Raw genomic sequence first — 19,439 nt, forward strand, 5'->3', positions numbered from 1 at the left:
AAGCAAAGCTCATGGTTGTAGACACTGCTTTTTTCCTTCTATCACTTACGGAATAAACAAAATAAAATAATTTTTTTTGTATCATTATCGTCCATTGATTTTGGTTGACAGAGACGTCAACTAATTTTGTTTCCAGTAAGCACAGAAGAGGGCTGGGCTTTACGTCTCCATTACCTGTTTAAGGAGGTCAGACTTTTACCAGTCAAAGAAGTGGACGGGAGAACCTCCGCCGATTATTGTGGGTGGCGACTAGCGGGGAAAAAAATAAAGAAAAAAAAAATCCGAGTGAAGAAATTCCCCCACAGCGTGACACGTGGCGTCCTGTGCAAAACTTCTCCCCCTCCAAGTTCCCGTACAACTGGAACAGTCTCTCTCTCTCTCTCTCTCACACACACTCTTTATCTCTTCTCCCCCTCAGTTCTCAAGCGCGGCACAGACACCTCTCTCTCTCTCTCTCTCTCTCTCTCTCTCTCCCTTGAGAGAGATATGGCGAGCAACAGAGACAGAGACGATGCTTTGGCATTCACTAACCCTTCGTCCTCATCGTCCCCAATCCTTGCCTCCGACCCGCACGACAGCTTCCTTTCTGACACCCCTTCTCTCATCGGCAGCGCCTCCGGAAGCTTCCAGAGCGAGGGATTGCTATCCGAAACCATCAGCGACGCCGAGTTTGGATTCTCTCGCCCCGACTTCGGGACGAGTCGACTCGCCGGGACAGTCGATTTCTACCAGCGCCATGTCTTTCTTTGTTACAAGAATCCTCAGGTCTGGCCCCCAAGAATCGAGGCCTCCGAGTTCGATCGCTTGCCGAGGCTGCTCTCCGCTGCTGTGATGGCTAGGAAGGCTGATATGAAAAAAGAGGTCTGTACGTGTTTCTGTCGTTGTGATTTGTGGGTTTTAAGTTCCGTTTTGTTGAAGGTTTGCTTTGGATTTAAATAATTGAAAAAGGTTTTGTTTTTGCTTGAGGTCCGATTTTGAGCGTCTTGGTTTCAGTTCTGATATGGGCTCATTGCGATTTGAGCGCATTGGCATTGGTTTCTAGGTTTTGAGAATTGACTATGTTTTTAGAAGTGATTTGAAGGTTCTTGCTTTCACTTTTGATTATGAGTAGATTTTCAGTTTTCTCACTTCCAAACAACCCCTTAAACATGACTATAAATCTACCCGTTTATGGGAGTGCTGGTTCTACATTTGTTTATTTCAGTTCGGTTTTTTGTTGTTAGCTTTTTATGGATTGGTTTTGTTTTGGGATTTCTTTGGAGGTTTGTGATTTTCTTCGTTAGTTTGATCATCTGTGGATTTATTTCGTTTTCGTGGTCGGGAATAATCTAAACAATTATGCCCTTTAAGTTGTACATGATACTTGTATATAAGAAAAAGAAGAAGGAATAGCAGCATTATTAACACCATAGGGCCTCTATTCTTTCTTTCTTTTTTCCTTTTTCCTTAAGGCTATAACATGGCTCATTCAGCCTGAATTTTGTCCATTTTCTTTTGTTTTTTGTTATCTTGATCTTTTTGTTGTATCGAGTCCAAGAGAGTGCCTTGTATTTCAACAATCCGCCAAAAGCAATGACTGATCACCACGTTTGTATTGTAAATATGCAGTTACGAATAATCTAACCTAATAGGAATTAGACCTAACACGATTCAAAATAGAAAAACTTCAATCATTTCAGTTTGTTTGAAAGGGGAAAAAAGAGAGGGTTCCAAACCTAAATAAACTTCCAAATTGCCCATGAATCTCAATGACCAAGAATTAGCAGTTGACCCGGGAAGGAACTATTGAATACCCGGACTCTCACAGAAACATTCATTTTTATGAAATGTTCATTCAATGAGTTTTGAATAAGTTGTATCTTGCTTAGACCAATAAATAAAGCTGGGCTTATAGTTGAAATCGCCAGTATAGAACCAAAATAACTAGTTGTAGTAGGTATGAAGGAGCTAAATGAGATACAGTATTATTATTTTCAGGGTGCCTATTTTCTTGTACAAACTTTGCTCATGATGTCATTTGTTCATGTGAACAAATTAGAAAGGCTGAATTCTGAAAGTCTACTTCATATGAAGTATGTACATGATGCTTTATTTGGAAATTTTGATATCTAGGCTTACTGGTGCTGTTTCAAATAATTATGCAGGAGACCAGTTCCCGGCTGTCTGTCACAGTATTCATAAACGTAGGGATAATCTAGTAATGGTGTGGCATTTTTTTTGGTTCTATCATCTTCTACTTGACAGTTCACTACCTAGATCCAGGAAGTGATGTTAAATGTGGCTGCAGTATATTGAATTTAACTATATGCTCATTAGGATGTGTATCTATACGCACATACATATTTTCCAACCATTACAATGTATAGCTGTTTTATAATGAGAGTAATGGCAATGGGTATATAACATCATTTGAGTTACTAAGGCAAATCAATGGAGTAATGTAATAACGGTAATGTTTCTTGTTATATGGTAGATGGTTCTGTTTGCTGATCCTTGATGTTATCAGAATTCATGATTTGCAAATCCATTGCTGCCTAAAATAGCGTTATTCATGTTGCTTGCTGTTTTCCTCACTTCCCCAATCTCTTGTGTCAATCATGTTTCTTTTGTCTTTAGACCCGCTTGACAATATGTGAGGGACATGATGGAACTGAGACATCAAATGGAGATGTACTAATCTTTCCAGACATGATCAGATACAGGTAAATTTCTTGCTCATTCAGCATCTATTGAGATGCTTTTTTTAGCTCTCCCTCAAATTTAATACTGACAGAATTTAGTGAAAAATGCAGGAGATTGACACATTTTGATGTTGACACGTTTGTCGAGGAAGTGCTTGTTAAGGATGTTGAATGGCTTCCTGGAACTCCTGAAACATTAAAGGGTGCCTATGTTTTTGTATGTTCTCATATGTCCCGGGATCGCCATTGTGGAGTTTGTGGACCTGCCCTTGTCAGTAGATTCAAAGGGGAGATAGAACTACATGGTCTTCAAAGTACAGTGTCTGTTAGCCCATGCTCACACATTGGAGGCCATAAGTATGCAGGAAATATTATCATATTTAGATCCAATCTCAATGGAGAAGTCACTGGGCACTGGTAAGGGGATTGTTAATTGGTCTGTTTTTACTGCTTCGATTTTTTTATCTGTTATTTGGCAGGTGTGGTTTTTCGTCCTTCATTCAAACAGTATCTAGTTTATTGAAAACAAATTCATAAAATCTGTAGGTATGGGTATGTTACTCCAGAGGACGTGCCTGCATTGCTTGAGCAGCATGTTGTGAAAGGAGATATTGTAGATAGGTTGTGGAGGTAATCTTTTTTGTACTCTCCTCTTTCTATGTTTTTGGTAAAATGTAGGATTGCTTTCAGCAGTTTGCATTTATTGCATTTGTTTATTTATCCCCTTATTTAATCTAGAAGCAGACTACAGCGACCTGGATCCATTTATGATACTGCTTTTAGCTGTAGGAATGCTGGGAGGTACAATTTTGGGTTGCTAAAAAAAATAGTAATGATAACGAAAGTGGTAATTGGGAATTGGTGCTTTACCCACGTAGAACCAAGAGCAGATATAGAGTTTATTGTGTAGTGTCACATATATGCTGCTCCTTTTTTTTTTTGTCTCCAAGAATGATTTAATTTGGATTGTTGGCTAGGCCTTAATTAAACATTTGATGCTGAGTTCAGGGGGCAAATGGGTTTATCAGAAGAAGAACAGAAGAAATCTCAAGAACTAAGGCTCCAGTTGAATGGAGAGATAAATGTAGAACAAAAGACTGAAGAACTGGCACAAACACACCAGAGTGAGACGCTCACTGCTGACTGTAGATCTCAAGTTGAGGTAATGGCGTGTTGCCAGGAAAAGGGAAAGTCCAACTGCTGTCAGAACCGTGTGTTAGAAGAAAAGCTACACAGTCTTGATGCCAATGTGGCAGCAAAGGCAACGACCCAAAAAAGGAGCAGCAAGAAACTAAATTTCCGGATGAATAGTGGTAAAGGTGCTAGTACACGCAAAGTTTGTGCCATGCCAACATGGTTCGAGAGCTGGGAGCGTGAAGATACCTATGCAGCTCTTACTGTTGTTTGTGCTGCGGCTTCAGTTGCCATTGCCTTTAGTTGCTACAAACAGCTGAGATAAAACTCCCGATCAAATGGTTGTTTTGATTTAATGATACAAGGATTTAGAGTACTCTTCCCGTTATTGTTTCCTATCTTAAAAGAATACCAGTGTCATTTCATGTTGTAATGCCACTCCGGAAGGATGATTGGATTTAGAAGTGTAAAGAGTGGAAGAAAATCATCAAATAGATGTGTCCATTATTCATACATCTTGTTCGAGAAACTGATTTAATTTCTTTGTGTCATCCTAATGAGTGGGCTGGCAATGTAACGTCCTACAGAGCTTCAAGGCATGTCCATTTGATGAACTAGTCGTTTGTTTTCTTTTTCTTTTTTAAATGAGCCATTTGAATCCTTGATGAACTAGACACAGACCAGTACAATGCACGGAAAAACAGCAACACACCAAAAGCATGGAAAGCACAACTTATTATCGGGACAAGATTATTTATTTGGTTGCTGTTTTGGAGCAAGATGGGTTAAAACTCTTCCCCTGCTCTCGATTATCATTTGGGATTTGTTGCCTACAACATCCAATCTTTACTTGCTTCCTAAATCAGGAAAAGTTTCTTCATCAAACTCTTCTTCCTCTTTTGTCATGTTGAACCACAATCCTTAAAATCACCTTATCCTGAGTTGCCAGTTAATTCGAAGCATCTAAAAAATTAAAGCACTTACTAAGGACGTTTTTATAAACCAAACTTTGATGGGGCAACGAGAAAGTATCATGCAGCACAATCTCTTTCCCCCCCCCCCCCCCCCCCCCCCCCCCAAAAAGGAGTGATGCAGCTGCAGCAGCAGCAGCCTGTTGGGATTACAAGAGACAAAAAAAAAAAAAAAAAATGTTATATGCATTGACTCAAAAACTGCCATCAACGAGCACAATACGAGGATGGGAAGCATGTGAGCTACATTTTGGCGGTCAAGGAATCTTCTAGATTACCTTTGCCCAAACAGCATACTCGAAGGGGACTTTGTATGATTTTTGAAGTATTATGCTTGCTTTATAAAATAAAATAAAAAATGTGAAAGCTAACACTTGTTCGCACGCTGCATGCATGCATTAATCGAACTAATTTTGATCATCCACCCTAAGGTGGTAATGTCAAACTACACCAGGTTAGGCTCTGTAGTCTGTCCCTTAAAATAAAAAAACATAAAAAAACCTGCATCGAGCTGATGCAAGTAAACATTTTCAAGTCTGATAATTGGAGTACGACCTCTCTCACTGTAGTCACTGACGAGCGTGTCTGGCCGTTTGAGTATCAGGTTAAAGTGTAGTAATGTGGGCTAGCAAGTGGGCTTTATTCCTAAAGTTTCAATCACTTGTAAATTTAAAGCCATTCGATGAGTTGGCAAGACTATTCCGATTTTCCAACTTGTGGAACTCAGTTTCTATGGTCTTGGCAATCTTGGCATCTTCTAGGCTTGGCTCTGGAACATCTACATGAACTGAACCCTGCTTGGTAAGTGAAACAGGCTCCATACGCAAAGCTGCTTGCTTGATATATTCGTAGAGCTCTTGATGGAATGCATGGTCCAAGGAGAAACAATCGTCAGCACTCCCATTTCCATGATGCCTGGACGATCCAGAGCCCCCTCTTCTACAAAAATGTGGGAGGGATCCATAATCCATTATCTGGATACAAATCAACAATGTCATAGAAACAGTGGTCAGAGAACAATTCAGTTGCATGCAATATCATGGGCCATAAACATTATCACTATGAAAACAACAATTGATAAGTCGCATTCAAGGACTAGGAAAGATTCTAAATGCATTTTCCAGATCAATGGAGGAACTAAATCTACCCACCTCGATTAAGTAATTTTCACATTACAGATTCACCAGCTGGATGCAACATAGAAATTATATTGCATGAGTCATAACTTAGACAAACCCTTCTAAGAAACTAAGCAATGGCAACATAAGAAAAATTGGATTTGCATATTGTGAATAATGATAAAAATTTAACATCATGATAATCAAACAGGAAAACATGCTTACATTCAGTAACTCATCCCTCCCACAACCTTGCAGAACCTGGACTTTCCTCCTTGTCCTTTCCTGCAAAAGAGGCTTCACAACCTGCCAACATATAAACCACTAAGAATTTTGTTGCAGAATAAGAAAACACACATTTTTAAACATGATGACAAGCACAAACCTTCCAACATGCGGAAAATACATAGGGGACATTTACAATGTAGTATGTTTGTGTCTTTTCTGGATAATTCAAGTCATCAATTGTAGATATAGCAGACAAAAGCTGCATCAAGATTGAACCGGAAGTGAAAAGCGTCAAATACATGGTCCATAGTATGAGGACAGCAAAATATTAGTAATTGATATTGAAATTGAGCGCACTTGCCTACTTAAGATCTTTTTTCTTAAAGATATATAAATAAAATAATACACACTCATCTGAGAAACATAGAATAAGATATATCATGTGTTAGCCACAAATGCACACAGGAAAAGACACTGCTCAGGACCTTATGGTTCATTTTCATATGAAAGATCTATAAGCCAAGATGACCCATGCTTCCTGTTGCCAGTGCAACAATATACAGAGAGAAGGCTGGTTTTGTTTTTACACTAAATCAAAGTTCCAAGTGGAAAGCCTTGAACATATTGATAATCCACTCATAGGTAACCAGCATGCTTTTATCTCAGTATCACATAAGAATTTGCAAATTTTTTTATAATTAATAAGAGTTTATTACCATAAATAGGCAAAGCCCAAGTACACAAGAAGTATACAAGAAGAAATACCTACATACAGTGACTAAAAAGATAGAAAAACTCCAACACATCATCACCATTCATTACATTTGCACATATTGAATGTATTGATATCTGATAGCTGACAAACTATCTACTGAAAAAAGGAATATCAAGTGCAAAATGAATATTGGGTTCTAAAACCTAAAAGTACCTAATAAACCTTTCTTAGCAAACTATAGAATACAGATAGATACCTTAATTTGGCTCAGAGCTGAAAGCTTTAAACCAGTCATGTCTAAAACTTTCAGACAGGTACCAATATGCCGTCCATGCTTCTTTGTTGCAGAAGGCTAGATTAAAATTAAAATCAGGCCTTAGGAATGGTTTCACAAGTCATATATACGATTAAGCAATCTTCCTTACAAAAAAATATGATTAAATTAATTATGCACCAGTATTACGCGATCTCTGTACTCATTCATCTGTATGTGGGACTGCACATAGTAATGTACCTGAAATTAAAAGAAACTAAATATGAAATAAAGAAAATGCAATTGTTAAATGTGCCCTCATCAGTGTTTAATGCAGCCTTGTCAACAAGAAGAAGCCAGCGAACTTGATGAACAAAATCACATCCATCTTGAGTAAATATTAATATCTTATCAGAAAAATCATCACAGCCCATGTCTCTAAGAAGCACGAAACAGAAGAACCCAGTATGAAAAAACAGGATTGCTAAGTACAACCATTTATTGGAAATGCATTCCAAGCAATACAGAATTTAGGGGATAAAAGTAATGTGTTATGCATGTACTCAATATCTATGCCACTTGCAGTCTTTCCTGATCCCTTAAACAGAGATTTGAGGAGAAATTACGTAATGCTTAATGCGTATGCATTCTTGGTACTGAAAAAGAGATGGAACTTTGTGCCCTTAAAGCCAGTATTCCATTATATACCAAAATCCTCTAATAAGCATACTGTAAATCCCACATGCATGTCTTCCATTATACTGCAAATCCCATCCCATTAATCCAATGGAACTTTATAATTTTGAAAGTTAAGGAAAATATAGCATAATGTCCTTACAGATGCTTTGTCAAATGTGCTGAGCCCAACCCCAACAGCAATGACAGGAAGTCCCTGGAAATATTTAGCATGAAAAGTGAAAAGAAAACAAAAGTACGAATGCAAGGATGAAGTAATCCTTGCTCAACAATGAATGAACAATAAAATACCATAAGCACCCTCCCTCCCTGGAGAGAGAGAGAGAGAGAGAGAGAGAGAGAGAGAGAGAGAGAGAGAGAGAGAGAGAGAGCACAAAGAGTTTTAGTAAAATACTAGCAGCAAACTGACTTTTGAGATGCCAGACCAGCCTGGGCAAGTTGGATGGGACATGACAGATATTGCAGGCCACAATAATTTTAAGTAAACACAGGAATACCTCCTTCGAATAACCAGACAATCCTACAAGCTGAGAATCTCTCACTGCTCTGTACAAATCAATGGGGCTGATAGGTTTCTGTACAGAGAAACAAAAGAAGATTTTGTGATGTAATAAATTCTTGATCACCAAATTAAGTGCAGAGTTTATTATCCAACATGGCTTTGAGATATCATTAATCAATACATGCTTTTGAGATATTATTAATCAAAGTAATTGAAGACTAAAATCCACACATGCAAAGCAGAAGAGAGGACAGAACAACGTTATATGCACCCAAAATCTTTATTTCAATATAGGCCAATATTAACTTACAATGCAAATGTTAGATGCCTAATCATCATTACAACTCATCATTGATTCTATGATTCGCCCTTCTAGAATAACCCGTTTCGATTGAATCGGTTCTGGTCTTAGCCAAAACTTGGAAATCGCCCTTTAGTTAAACTTTTTTAACAGATCTTAGTTGTCCTCCTCAACCAACTTATTGATATACTAAGGACTAGCGAATTCACACTTCTTCAAGTTCAGCCTCGTGCTTAAAGGTAGGCATCTGAAACATCCACTCGAGAGAGCCTAAGAATGAGCTGAAAAGAGGCAGCCCTAGTGAAGACCTTTCATAAATGCCTACTTAAAAAATTATTAGAGTGCCCACTATCGGCTAAGCAGAAGGAAGTGAAGAAGGAAAAACTGACTGGACTCTTTTGGCCTTGGTAAAAAATCAACCACAAAATACCAATATAGACCAGAAGTGCCAATTAAAGAATATACAAGCTTGTCTTAGATATTGCCTATAATATGATTGGCTATGATCATGAATATATGCTCTTGGCCCAGAACTGTGGGATGCTAATTTTCTCCCGTGAACAAATACTACTACAACTTACACATTAAATAAGGTTTTTACAGGGCATATGTACGTATTCACACTAAATATACATCATATGTGATGCACTCACTAAGTCCCATCCAATGAGTAGTGTAAGTGTGCATTAAGTGTCAGTTACAGTCTTAAGTTCCCCTTTCTTGCCTATCAGTTGCTCATTTGTAGATCTCTAACTTTACTATTCATATGATACTTTTTCACTTGAGCCAAGAAGACAATGCATTTGCTGATTGCAAGAATTCGCAGAACAGACAAGACATACAAGCACCAAAGAGAAGCTTCAAGAGACTTTAATCACAATATATCGTGTTTAGATAATTTACCCATAATGATAACCTATAAAAGAATAATAATAATAATCTCATAATGATCAAAAAAAAAAATTTATAAGTGCCATAACGATGAAACTCACCGCTAGTATAAGGTCAATCTCATTTTGTATTCTCCACTTTAAGCAATCAACCAACTGGAACAGATTTGTGCGTTTAGTAAAAGCAGAAGTATCAAAGATGAATGAGCTTGAAGGAGAGGATAATATTTTTAGAAAACAATAACTTAACAGAGCAGCTTTAGTGACATAAATTGGTCTAACCATTTTATGTGCTTTGGCAACATTCCAGTCTCTGGCTTTAAGAAACCGTACCAATGTCTCGATTGGATAACCCTGGTGCATATTCTGAATGTCATGGTACATGATTTGAGTTAAGACAGACACAGATCATCAGTAAGTATTGAAAAAACTGTACACCAATTCAAAAAAGCATCAGAAACCAGGAATGGCTCAATAGATGGAGCTAAAAAAGCACAGAATTTCAAATTTATTTTTAAAACACACACACACACACACATATTTATAAGAAACTTATTATCTTAGCCAAAATCTCATTAGCTCTAAATAAAATGCAAATCAAACCATTAAGATCAAAAAGGAATCAGGCAATTCACAGGGAATCCAACATCATCCTAAAGCAAAATAATATCTAGAACTACAGAGTCAAAAAACTTATCCACCCGAAAGTTAATGAGGTGAACCTGACAGCAACGGGTCAATTAATTAAGATAAAAAAAATCCAAGAATAGCAAGATCGAAGACCCAGATCACACTGAACTTAACCTATGATTTAACAGTCATTAAATTTCTTTCTCAGAAAGCAGAACAACAAATAAGAAGAAATGAATTGTAACCGCAAAATTATCTCAAAGGTTGAGCTACCCTGATCTTCAACCCCCCTTCCCAGGCAGCAAATACTTTAAGGTAAATCACAAGTTTTTCCCAGCATCAAAACAGATAGAGATCAGGGAAACTAACCTTGAATGTGTCCTTCAGTTGCTCATCTACTGCGAAAATCAAATAGACAAAAGGGAAAACATTTTTAGCGATACAAAGTTAAAAGAAGAAAATTTAAACAAAAGACAAGTCGGATTTTTAAAGCTCACCCTCTTCCATTAATGACTGGAACTGCTTGATCGCTTCCTCATTAGCAACGTCCATTTCCTGCTTTTTTCTTTCTGAACCGTATATTCAAAGAACTCCGTCAGAGTTGGTAGAAATTCAGAAACTTTTAGGTGAATTCGTGAAAATCCTCAACTTGGGTTAGAGTTTTCCGATCCTCAGTCTCTGTCTCCCGCTCTCCGTCTTTAAGAGCTCTGAAGTTGAGGGGGATGCCCAGAAATTTTGTATTGTATTGTGTATATTTCATTGTATATCCACCTCGTCTGAATTTTTATTTGTACTTGAAGTTTATCAAATGAATACTAAATTGATGAGCGGCTGAATTGATCCAAGGGCCTGAAATTATTAGTACAGAATTAAATACCAGATTATAAATTATTTATATAATATAATTTAGCTACTAATCATCTCACATTATACATTTTATATATTTTAATATTATTTTTTTTATTCTTGTTAAACTAATTAAATTATTATACTTATCATCCATACACTATATATTTATTATAAAAAAATTAAAATTAAAATTAAAATCCATATGGTATTTAGGGATGATAAACAAAATTATTTTAATTTAATATATAAAATTTAAATTTTAAAATTTATCTTTTAAATAAAATTATATTGTATACGAATATATAGTGTAAAGCTTTTAAATAGAACTATACTTATATTGAAAAAATATATTTAAATTATTAGGTATAGGGGTGTGAATATCGATGTTATTCACTTATTTCTTTCGTATTGAATATATTCAAATATTTTTAACTTCTATATTAAATGTGGATAATATCAGGAGAATGATGTTAATGATTCTGTCACATTTAGTCTATAAAGAATTTTTAATTATTTAATGAGATAATTGCAAAATCAGTACTTAGATTTTCAGATCTTTATAAAATGAAGGTAATAGTTTTGAAATTGCAGTGAGTTGAGCTTGAGAGTTGATGATCTATCAAGGCCGATAGTCCTTCTAGTTTTTTAATGCTTTTTTATGTTCTACATACAACTCAACAGCCGTCTTAATATCTAGAGCTACCCAAAGATTTGTTTTATGGTTGTGTTATTTTTTTAATATAAAATAATTATTTTTATCAATCGCATTAATAGAATGCGTAAAACATACACAAAAACAACTTTACGTAACAGAACTCTAATGGTTTTCGGACTTCCAACCCTCACTCAAAAGAAGACAAGAAACTATGGCTTACTTGATAAAAAGGAAGATGCTAAACATTGTAGCTTGTTATCTCCAACCGAAGGCAAAGGGTATAAAATAATGCTCCCTATCTTTTATTCGTTGCCATGTTGTTTTCTTCTTTGGATGGTCTCTCTCAGATCTCATCTGAATCTTTCGAATAATGTGTCTCGATCGTCGGTCTCACTGAGTATTCCAACCCATTCCATCCCTTCTTGTGTCCCTCTCCTCTCCCATGCGACTAAGAGTCAAAAAAGACCAGATTTTTGTGTCCATAACCATCTTTTCTTTTCTGCTTCCTTCCTATTAACTATTAATCAACAATTCAAAGAAATTTCCTATTACCAAAATTCAATGATTTGGTTTCGTTTTCAAAACCCATTTGGGCAAAGAGGGAGACAAGCAGCTTGAAAGCCACACTTGCACATTGCTTTGACGATTTTTTTTTTTTTTTTTTGAAACTCAAAATTAATATTTATAATGGTTTTTACTTAAAAAAAGAAACAAACAAAGGACAGGAAAGAAAAAGAAATGTTTTGCAAGGACCACAAAATCAAAAAGACGTATGAACTTCCATAACCAATGGCTTTTAAAGGAATTGAGAGGTGACAATATCAATTGGCATCAAAGATTGGTGGGGATTTGTCAAGACATTAATTGATGGTAAGGAAAAAGCGTGGCATGTTGTATGTAACACAATCACCCACTCAAAACAATTATTACTCATTGGGAAATATAAAGAAAAAGGCAAGATGCCATCTATATTGCATCTTCTTCTCCCAGTACTCCATTTTCTTTTTCTTATATAATTATTTGTTTCAATTCAATGCTCAAGTTTCTGATGTCTAAAAAAAATATAAATAAATATCAAAAATATCCGCTCTTGATGGCAGCATATGTTATATATTTTAAAAAAAAATATAGTTGTAAGTACAGCTGCATACTAATATATATGCACTAATTTAACGTGATTAGTTAAAAAATAGATTTGATTGAAAATAATATTAATTTAAATTTTAAATATAGAAAAATTAATATTGATATGTAGATTAGTACGTGACTTTGCTTATAATAGCAAAATACATATTTTAGCAAGAGACAGATGACATTTTTACAAAATAGAGAGTAACGCACCAAAGTATGCCAGCGGGGATAGCTCAGTTGGGAGAGCGTCAGACTGAAGATCTGAAGGTCGCGTGTTCGATCCACGCTCACCGCAATACTGCCTTGTTTTTATTATGAGAAATTATTATTATCCTTGAAGGTCTACCAAAGCGGCGGCCATGTCCATCCGTAACGATATGGCTATGTTTACATTTTTCCTATTTTCTGCTAAGCTAAACCCAACTTCGTCCACCCATACTTCCGTGCTAATATGCGTGATTTTTGCAGCTATTTGCGGCTGAATGCCATTCTTTTCGGTTTTCAATATCATGAGAATCCGAGCTTTCTAGTGTTGACAAATGTAAGTACATCAGATTGGAGCAGCAAAGTAAGAAAAATATGTGATCGTTGAGCCAAAGATATTCAGATGAGATTATCATAGACAGCAAGAGCTACACTTTTGGCTCAATCAGAGGAGGAAAATGATGGACACAACTCTTGTAGCAGGAATTTTTTTTTAGTTCTCCGATTGTACTCAGCCCGATTATGAGCTCGTTTACCATGGATGCTTGAATGAGCAAGTTGCTCCTCGCACGAGGAATTTCATGGACTCAAAAACATATATTTCTGCAATAAAAATTTGAAAGTGATTCATAAAAATATCAAACATAATGTCATTATGGGATTAAAAAGAACTGATTGATTTTCCAATAACCAACAACTCAAAAAATCTACATGTTTCTCACAAAGAAGAGGAAAAGGAAAAGAAAAAAGATTGGTTCTTGAAGTAACTAAAAGAAATCGAATTCTAAATAATTTTGATCAGGGCAAGCAGCGGGAGCAGCTTTGTCACTAGTTGATGCCGTGGAGACTGGAATTCGCTCGATCTCAATTGGTTTGGGGATCTCGGGTGGGCTAGCACACCGAATCAATGCCCAGTTTACGCCTTCAAAGAAGGGGTGTTGCTTAATCTCTGTTGCTCCTCGCTTATATGCCAGCCTATGTTGGGGTTCTTTCACTAGTAACCCTCTTATCAGATCCCTTGCTGAAAAACTCACCACTGGTGACTCTGGGAATCGCAGCGGTTGACCCACAACATTGAATAAGGTTGCTCGGTTCCCTGATCCCTTGAAAGGAGTCTTACCAAACAAGAGCTCGTAGAGAAAGATCCCAAAAGTCCACCAATCAACAGCACTGCCGTGCCCTTCACCTTTGATAATTTCGGGTGCCAAATACTCGTGAGTCCCTACGAATGACATTGAGCGGGCATTGGTCGGCTCTGCCATAAGCTCTGGCAATGGACTGACTTGATTTCCCATTTCATTCTTGGGTTTCCGGTCTTTCTTAGATTTGCTTGAAAACAGACGAGGCCCAAAACATGTTGTAGGCGCCACGCATGATGGTTGAATACAGGAGGGCTCGATGCAAGCTGGTTGGACACAATAAACTGGGTTCTTGCGCATAGGTTCAGATTCGGGTGCAGAAGACTTGACTAGAGTAGGGATGTACGCACAGCGGAGGGAAAGGTCAAAGTCAGAAAGCATTATGTGGCCATCATCCCTCACAAGTACATTCTCTGGCTTGAGATCACGGTAAACAATTCCAAGCATGTGTAGATACTCCAGAGCGAGGAGAACCTCTGCTACATAGAACCTGCATATTGAAGGTTAAGGGATAACAAGAATGAATTAATATCACAAGTCATTGTTATGCAAGATAGAAAAGAGAATTGGCTTGCAACAGCTATTCAACACAGGACTGAAGAATACAACTCACATGGAACTTCTTCTAGCTATGTAATTATTCTATAAAAAGGCTAGCACGAAAAATATATAAGAAGAATCATAATCCTTCAGATCTGCTGTTAGTAATGGATAGGGGAATTCAAGCCCCAGACACCACCACTAAGATATTGGGATCGGTGCCATTGGACCAAAGGCCACTTTGGAATAATATAGAAAACATGTTTTAGCTATATTAGCCTGATACCAAAATCGTAATTTGTGTTAAAGCTTTTCATGTTAATTTGTGGAGTAGCACATGAATACCGGCCTCTCATATCAAGAATCACAACCAAGAGTCTATTCCAGTCATTTATCCCATGATTTCATCAAATTTCTCATCATTGTGCTGGTTCTTACATCTTCTTGTTGCACCAAACATCTTATCATTAGCGAAGTGCATTCCGGAAAATGTCCTATCAACAATTCTGACAAAACAACTAGAAACATGTCTTCTATTTGATATGGCAGCTAAGACAACCCCACCACTATTTTCCTCAGCACACGGAATTTCTAGAGCACAGTGGCCTCTCTGTCATTCCCTCTAATGACTAAGAAAGCTGGTTCACATCAATAAATAGTGAAAGAAGAATTGATCAGCCTCTCCAATATCCTAGGCATGCCCATTTCTTTTTTCAATTAGGAAATTCCATCGTGGAAGAAAAGAAAGAAGAAACTCTGAATAAACTATCGCAAAGATAAATAATCAAGGTTAAAAAGATGATTTTTTTTTTTCAATAAACACAATTTTATTCAGCATAAAGTGGACAAAGGCCCATATACATGAACGTCGCCTATGCATGCTAGCTTAGCGATACAAGGAAGAAGGTTAAAAAAATTAATGGAAAGATCTTCTAGATGCACAGGGATTTACCATTGATTCCTTTTTAATTTGAGACACAACTTTAAATCCTGTTATGATGCATAAGAAAAATTGTTCCTCAATGCCAATTATGCACAACACCTAATAAAGAAAATAAAATCCCCTAGAAATTGATACTTGACCATTACATGTTTATACAAATATTAACTTTTCCTAGAGTTATTGCTGGAGGTCCATATACATCCAGCTGATACGGTTTTGTTTGCACAGGTTGTTTTTCATCTTGTCACAAACGGCAAGACAAAACCAAAATTTCATTCCACAGCATGAGACTAATAGAAAGACGCTCATAAAAACTCCAAACCCACCTTATAACAATGAGTTTTCGATAAATAAGTGAACCAAGATGAGATGGACATGGACTAACACAAACGGTTGAAAAAATTGAATGTCATATATGAACCACGTAGATATTGAGTAGGCACAGGTTTCTTACTTTACTGCTTGTTCAGAAAAATACTTCCCTGGCTGCCTCTGCCGAAGCGTGTGCAAGTCGCCTCCAGGGCAGAACTCCATCACCAAGCATGAGAACTTTTCCGTCTCAAAATGGGTATATAAGGTCGGGAGGAAAGGATGGTCTAAAGACTGTAGTATCTCTCTTTCTGTCTGCGCCCGAAGCAGTTTTTTCCGGCTTGCTAATGATGCTTTGTCCATAATCTTCAGTGCAAAATGGCACTTAGTTCCAGCCAACTCTGAAAGATACACGCTTCCAATATCCCCACAACCCAACTTCTTGAGATGTCTGAAATGACTCATACCCAATACGCCAACTTTTGCTCGGACAGCCTGTATTGCTTCCCATTGTATGTCATTTGCCTTGTGAGGCTTGTTGATGCTGCTACTTAAGCTGCTACAAGTGCTTTCATCACTCACATCACTGCTTGTGCTGCCTCTACAGATACTGCTCTTCCCGCTCTCAACAAAATCAGCTCGATCGCTGATTTTGGCACTACCACTAGTCTTGGCAACACTGCTGGTTCCATCACTGACTTTAGCTGAAACTGGGCTAATTCCTTGCTCAGAAGTTTTCTTTTCTGGATCAGCCCCACCTTCAACTGAGCCCTTAGTCTCTTTCCCCACGGAGACTACATAAGCTGGCACTTGTTTTGGCTCACCCAATAATAACGTCGAATCTAACCTCTCAGCTAAATAACTGTTGGACTCCTTTTGATGAGAGCTCAGCGATCTTTCTTCCACCCTGGTTTCGACAGAAACCTGCTTTAACGTGACTAGTTGCACATTCTTAGGTAATTTCCTTGGTGTCACTGGCTCCGATTTGTGAGTCTTTGTAATCTGTAAAGGTGGAGGCTTGCGGAAATTCCTTTCTGTTGTTTGACTACCGATTAATTTTCTCTGCTTTTCCGGAGAAGTTCCGGCACCAGATTTTGAGGCCATCCACGGAATGCAGTCAAATAGATCAGATTACAAAAACCCATAACTCAACTCAACCCCCGATTTCACGGCGTGACTCCCACCATCATTGACATCCCCAACAATTTCCATCTCCAAATCCATCAATAGTAGGGTAAAATCTGTGAGACATCAATCACAGAAATCACCACACCGAAACGTACAAAATATGCTTGAACCAAAGTTGTCGAATTAAGACTACAAACAAGGTCACACAAATTAAAAGAAACTCGGAGCAAAAAGTGGAACATGTCAGACAAATCGCCATCGTTCAAAATACATAAAATGCTTGAATGGAGGTTTTCGAGTTCAGACTGAGAGTAAAAAGAGGAACTTAATCGGAGATTAAGAATCATTAGTCGCCACTAAATCTACATGACCCCCGTCTTAAATTGAAAAAAAAAAATTAGACAACGAATTATCTTTTAAGCAGGAACAAAGAGGTGAAAAATCTCCGCTCTTGCAGCTTAAAGTTTAAGATTTCATTATTAACAAAAGAAAAATTACATAACACAAACAAGATATTGCAGGCAAGCCCAGATCATAGCTCATACACTATTGAAAAAAATAACCGAAAGGCGGGTTGGGATTTTTCAAAAGACAGGAATACGGCAGACATCTACCTCAAAATGCCAATCCTTCTGTCCATGAAAAATTAGACTTTCAAGAGGAAAAATGTAATGGATAAAAGAATCATGTAAAAGTAAGAGAAACTCAAGGAATTCCCACCTAAATGTAGATTCTTCATAGCTCTGAATACACAACAACAAACGCCAAAAGACCCAAAGATAAGAGCAAAGTAAAGAGAAATGACAGATCTCCAAAAACAAAGACCCACCTATTTGGATCCAAGAACCCCACAGACGCTAAAAATCAATATAGAGTGCAACGAGAAGTGAAAAAGAAAGCCCCCACTTGGGCAAATCAGAAAACCCAGTAGAAAAGTAAAGATAAAAAAGGAAGCCCAAAAGAGCCTCAAAGATCAGGACTTTGGGGGAGGGGGGACCTTTTGCTTTAGCAGAGTGGGAAAAGAGCTCTCTCTCTACTGTAGAGAGAGAGAGAGAAAAGAGAGCAATTCGTGAGAACTCCTTTCTCTCAAAATGTAAAGACAGGGTGGGAGAGAGAGGAAAGCAAGAAATAGAAAAGAAAAAGCTTTGAGTATGTGAGAAAAAGCTTTGGGTGTCTCTGTGGGCTCCCATCCATGTACAGAGAGAGAGAGGAGGGTCAAAAGTTAAAAGCGGAGGATTTTTCTTTTCTTTTTCTGGTTCAATTATTTCAATGAATTTTGTTCCCGAAAACATAAGGGTCTCAATCAACACATGGGCTCCACCGGCTCCATCCTGTCCATTCGTGTTTTGTGTCTTTTTAGTTTTCCTATTTAAGGCTTCATATTCTTTCTAAATGACTATTGTGCCCCCAATACAACATCTTTCTTTTTGGTTTTAAATTGTCACAAATGTTGCCTATTTTAGCCTTTTTGGCTATTGATAATTAAGTTAAAGACAAGTGGTCCATGACAGTGTTAAGTAGATGAAAAGGCCAGGGATGATGAGGATGGAGGGCCAGGATGGGTTTTTGAAAAGTCAAAGAGATGGCTATGGGTAGAGGAGAGTCACTGGAGAGGTGGGAGAACTGGGGAATGCTTATTATTGGGTTGGGGGGCCTGAAGGTGACGATGGATTAAATTTACAAGAGATGTGAAACAATTATAAAATATATATATATACATATAAATAAATATACAAATAGATTTTAATCCAAAGTTAATTGAGTCTGATAATTGAACATGAAATGAGATGAGGCCAAGAGAGAGAGAGAGGCCAGGGGTCCTGAATTGGCTGGTCTCGGCTAGATTCTCCACAAGCATTTTTGGCACAGCTTTTTCCTCATGGGATGAAATCAGCATCCACAATATCTGCATTCACATGTTCACCGCAATATTCAACATTAATTCCAACAGCATCAAGATGATGAGGTGTAGTTAAATTATAGCCACTCCTGCCCTTCAACCGACTTCTGTCTTCCTATGGTTGGTACCCAAATTGCTTGCTTACCTATAAATGAAAAAAGAAACAAAAGAAAAGACCAAATTTTTTGGTTAATTGCAAATCGATCAAGTATATTGAAAAACTCGTGGCGACAACAACTTGACACATTAATTAATAATAAGTAGCATGCAATTCTTAGCCAGCAATTTGTCATAAGACCTGATGATAGCCATCTCTAATCTCCCTTACTACTTTTTCCATTCCATTTCATTTCTTGTTTTATATAAACTATGAGTGCTGCTGCATTTATAAAAAATATATATATAAAACTAATCTTACAAATTAATATAATTTCATTTTATATGTTATATTTATTTTATAATGAAAATAACTATGAAAAATCAAATCAAGCTACATCAATTTATAAAATTATTTTTACGTAT

The 19,439-nt window shown here is 37.2% G+C and overlaps 3 protein-coding genes and 1 non-coding gene across 7 annotated transcripts; 2 read left to right on the forward strand and 2 right to left on the reverse strand.

The window, feature by feature from the left end:
- The first annotated feature begins 216 nt into the window (after nucleotides 1–216).
- On the forward strand, nucleotides 217–4,432 carry LOC122289457. Its single transcript, XM_043096449.1, has 5 exons — nucleotides 217–861; nucleotides 2,617–2,702; nucleotides 2,793–3,098; nucleotides 3,228–3,311; nucleotides 3,690–4,432. Exons 1-5 carry the CDS (start codon nucleotides 487–489, stop codon nucleotides 4,138–4,140), a joined length of 1,302 nt encoding a protein of 433 aa, XP_042952383.1. The 5' UTR covers nucleotides 217–486; the 3' UTR covers nucleotides 4,141–4,432.
- A 728-nt stretch (nucleotides 4,433–5,160) lies between these two features.
- On the reverse strand, nucleotides 5,161–10,899 carry LOC122289930 (phosphatidylinositol/phosphatidylcholine transfer protein SFH11-like). 2 transcript variants are annotated; one of them, XM_043097358.1, is made up of 12 exons: nucleotides 10,768–10,899; nucleotides 10,617–10,688; nucleotides 10,489–10,517; nucleotides 9,772–9,843; nucleotides 9,592–9,645; nucleotides 8,294–8,371; nucleotides 7,939–7,992; nucleotides 7,302–7,361; nucleotides 7,104–7,199; nucleotides 6,290–6,391; nucleotides 6,130–6,210; nucleotides 5,161–5,760 (listed from the first exon to the last, which is right to left on the reverse strand). In XM_043097358.1, exons 1-12 carry the CDS (start codon nucleotides 10,877–10,879, stop codon nucleotides 5,440–5,442), a joined length of 1,131 nt encoding a protein of 376 aa, XP_042953292.1. In that variant the 5' UTR covers nucleotides 10,880–10,899; the 3' UTR covers nucleotides 5,161–5,439. The 2 variants fall into 2 exon arrangements, with proteins under 2 accessions (XP_042953292.1, XP_042953291.1); XM_043097357.1 differs by having other exon boundaries at nucleotides 9,772–9,855; nucleotides 10,768–10,896.
- A 2,077-nt stretch (nucleotides 10,900–12,976) lies between these two features.
- TRNAF-GAA lies at nucleotides 12,977–13,049 on the forward strand. The gene has a single exon. It is a non-coding gene; the product is annotated as a tRNA-Phe (tRNA).
- Nucleotides 13,050–13,584: 535 nt separating this feature from the next.
- LOC122289915 (serine/threonine-protein kinase D6PK-like) lies at nucleotides 13,585–18,234 on the reverse strand. 3 transcript variants are annotated; one of them, XM_043097309.1, is made up of 3 exons: nucleotides 17,847–18,234; nucleotides 16,035–17,130; nucleotides 13,585–14,587 (listed from the first exon to the last, which is right to left on the reverse strand). In XM_043097309.1, exons 2-3 carry the CDS (start codon nucleotides 16,991–16,993, stop codon nucleotides 13,726–13,728), a joined length of 1,821 nt encoding a protein of 606 aa, XP_042953243.1. In that variant the 5' UTR covers nucleotides 16,994–17,130; nucleotides 17,847–18,234; the 3' UTR covers nucleotides 13,585–13,725. The 3 variants fall into 3 exon arrangements, with proteins under 3 accessions (XP_042953243.1, XP_042953242.1, XP_042953244.1); XM_043097308.1 differs by having other exon boundaries at nucleotides 17,738–18,234; XM_043097310.1 differs by lacking the exon at nucleotides 17,847–18,234 and adding an exon at nucleotides 17,632–17,777.
- Between the last annotated feature and the right edge of the window lie 1,205 nt (nucleotides 18,235–19,439).

The sequence above is a fragment of the Carya illinoinensis genome, chromosome 12 (assembly GCF_018687715.1).
Source record: "Carya illinoinensis cultivar Pawnee chromosome 12, C.illinoinensisPawnee_v1, whole genome shotgun sequence".
NCBI classification, from domain to species: Eukaryota; Viridiplantae; Streptophyta; class Magnoliopsida; order Fagales; family Juglandaceae; genus Carya; species Carya illinoinensis.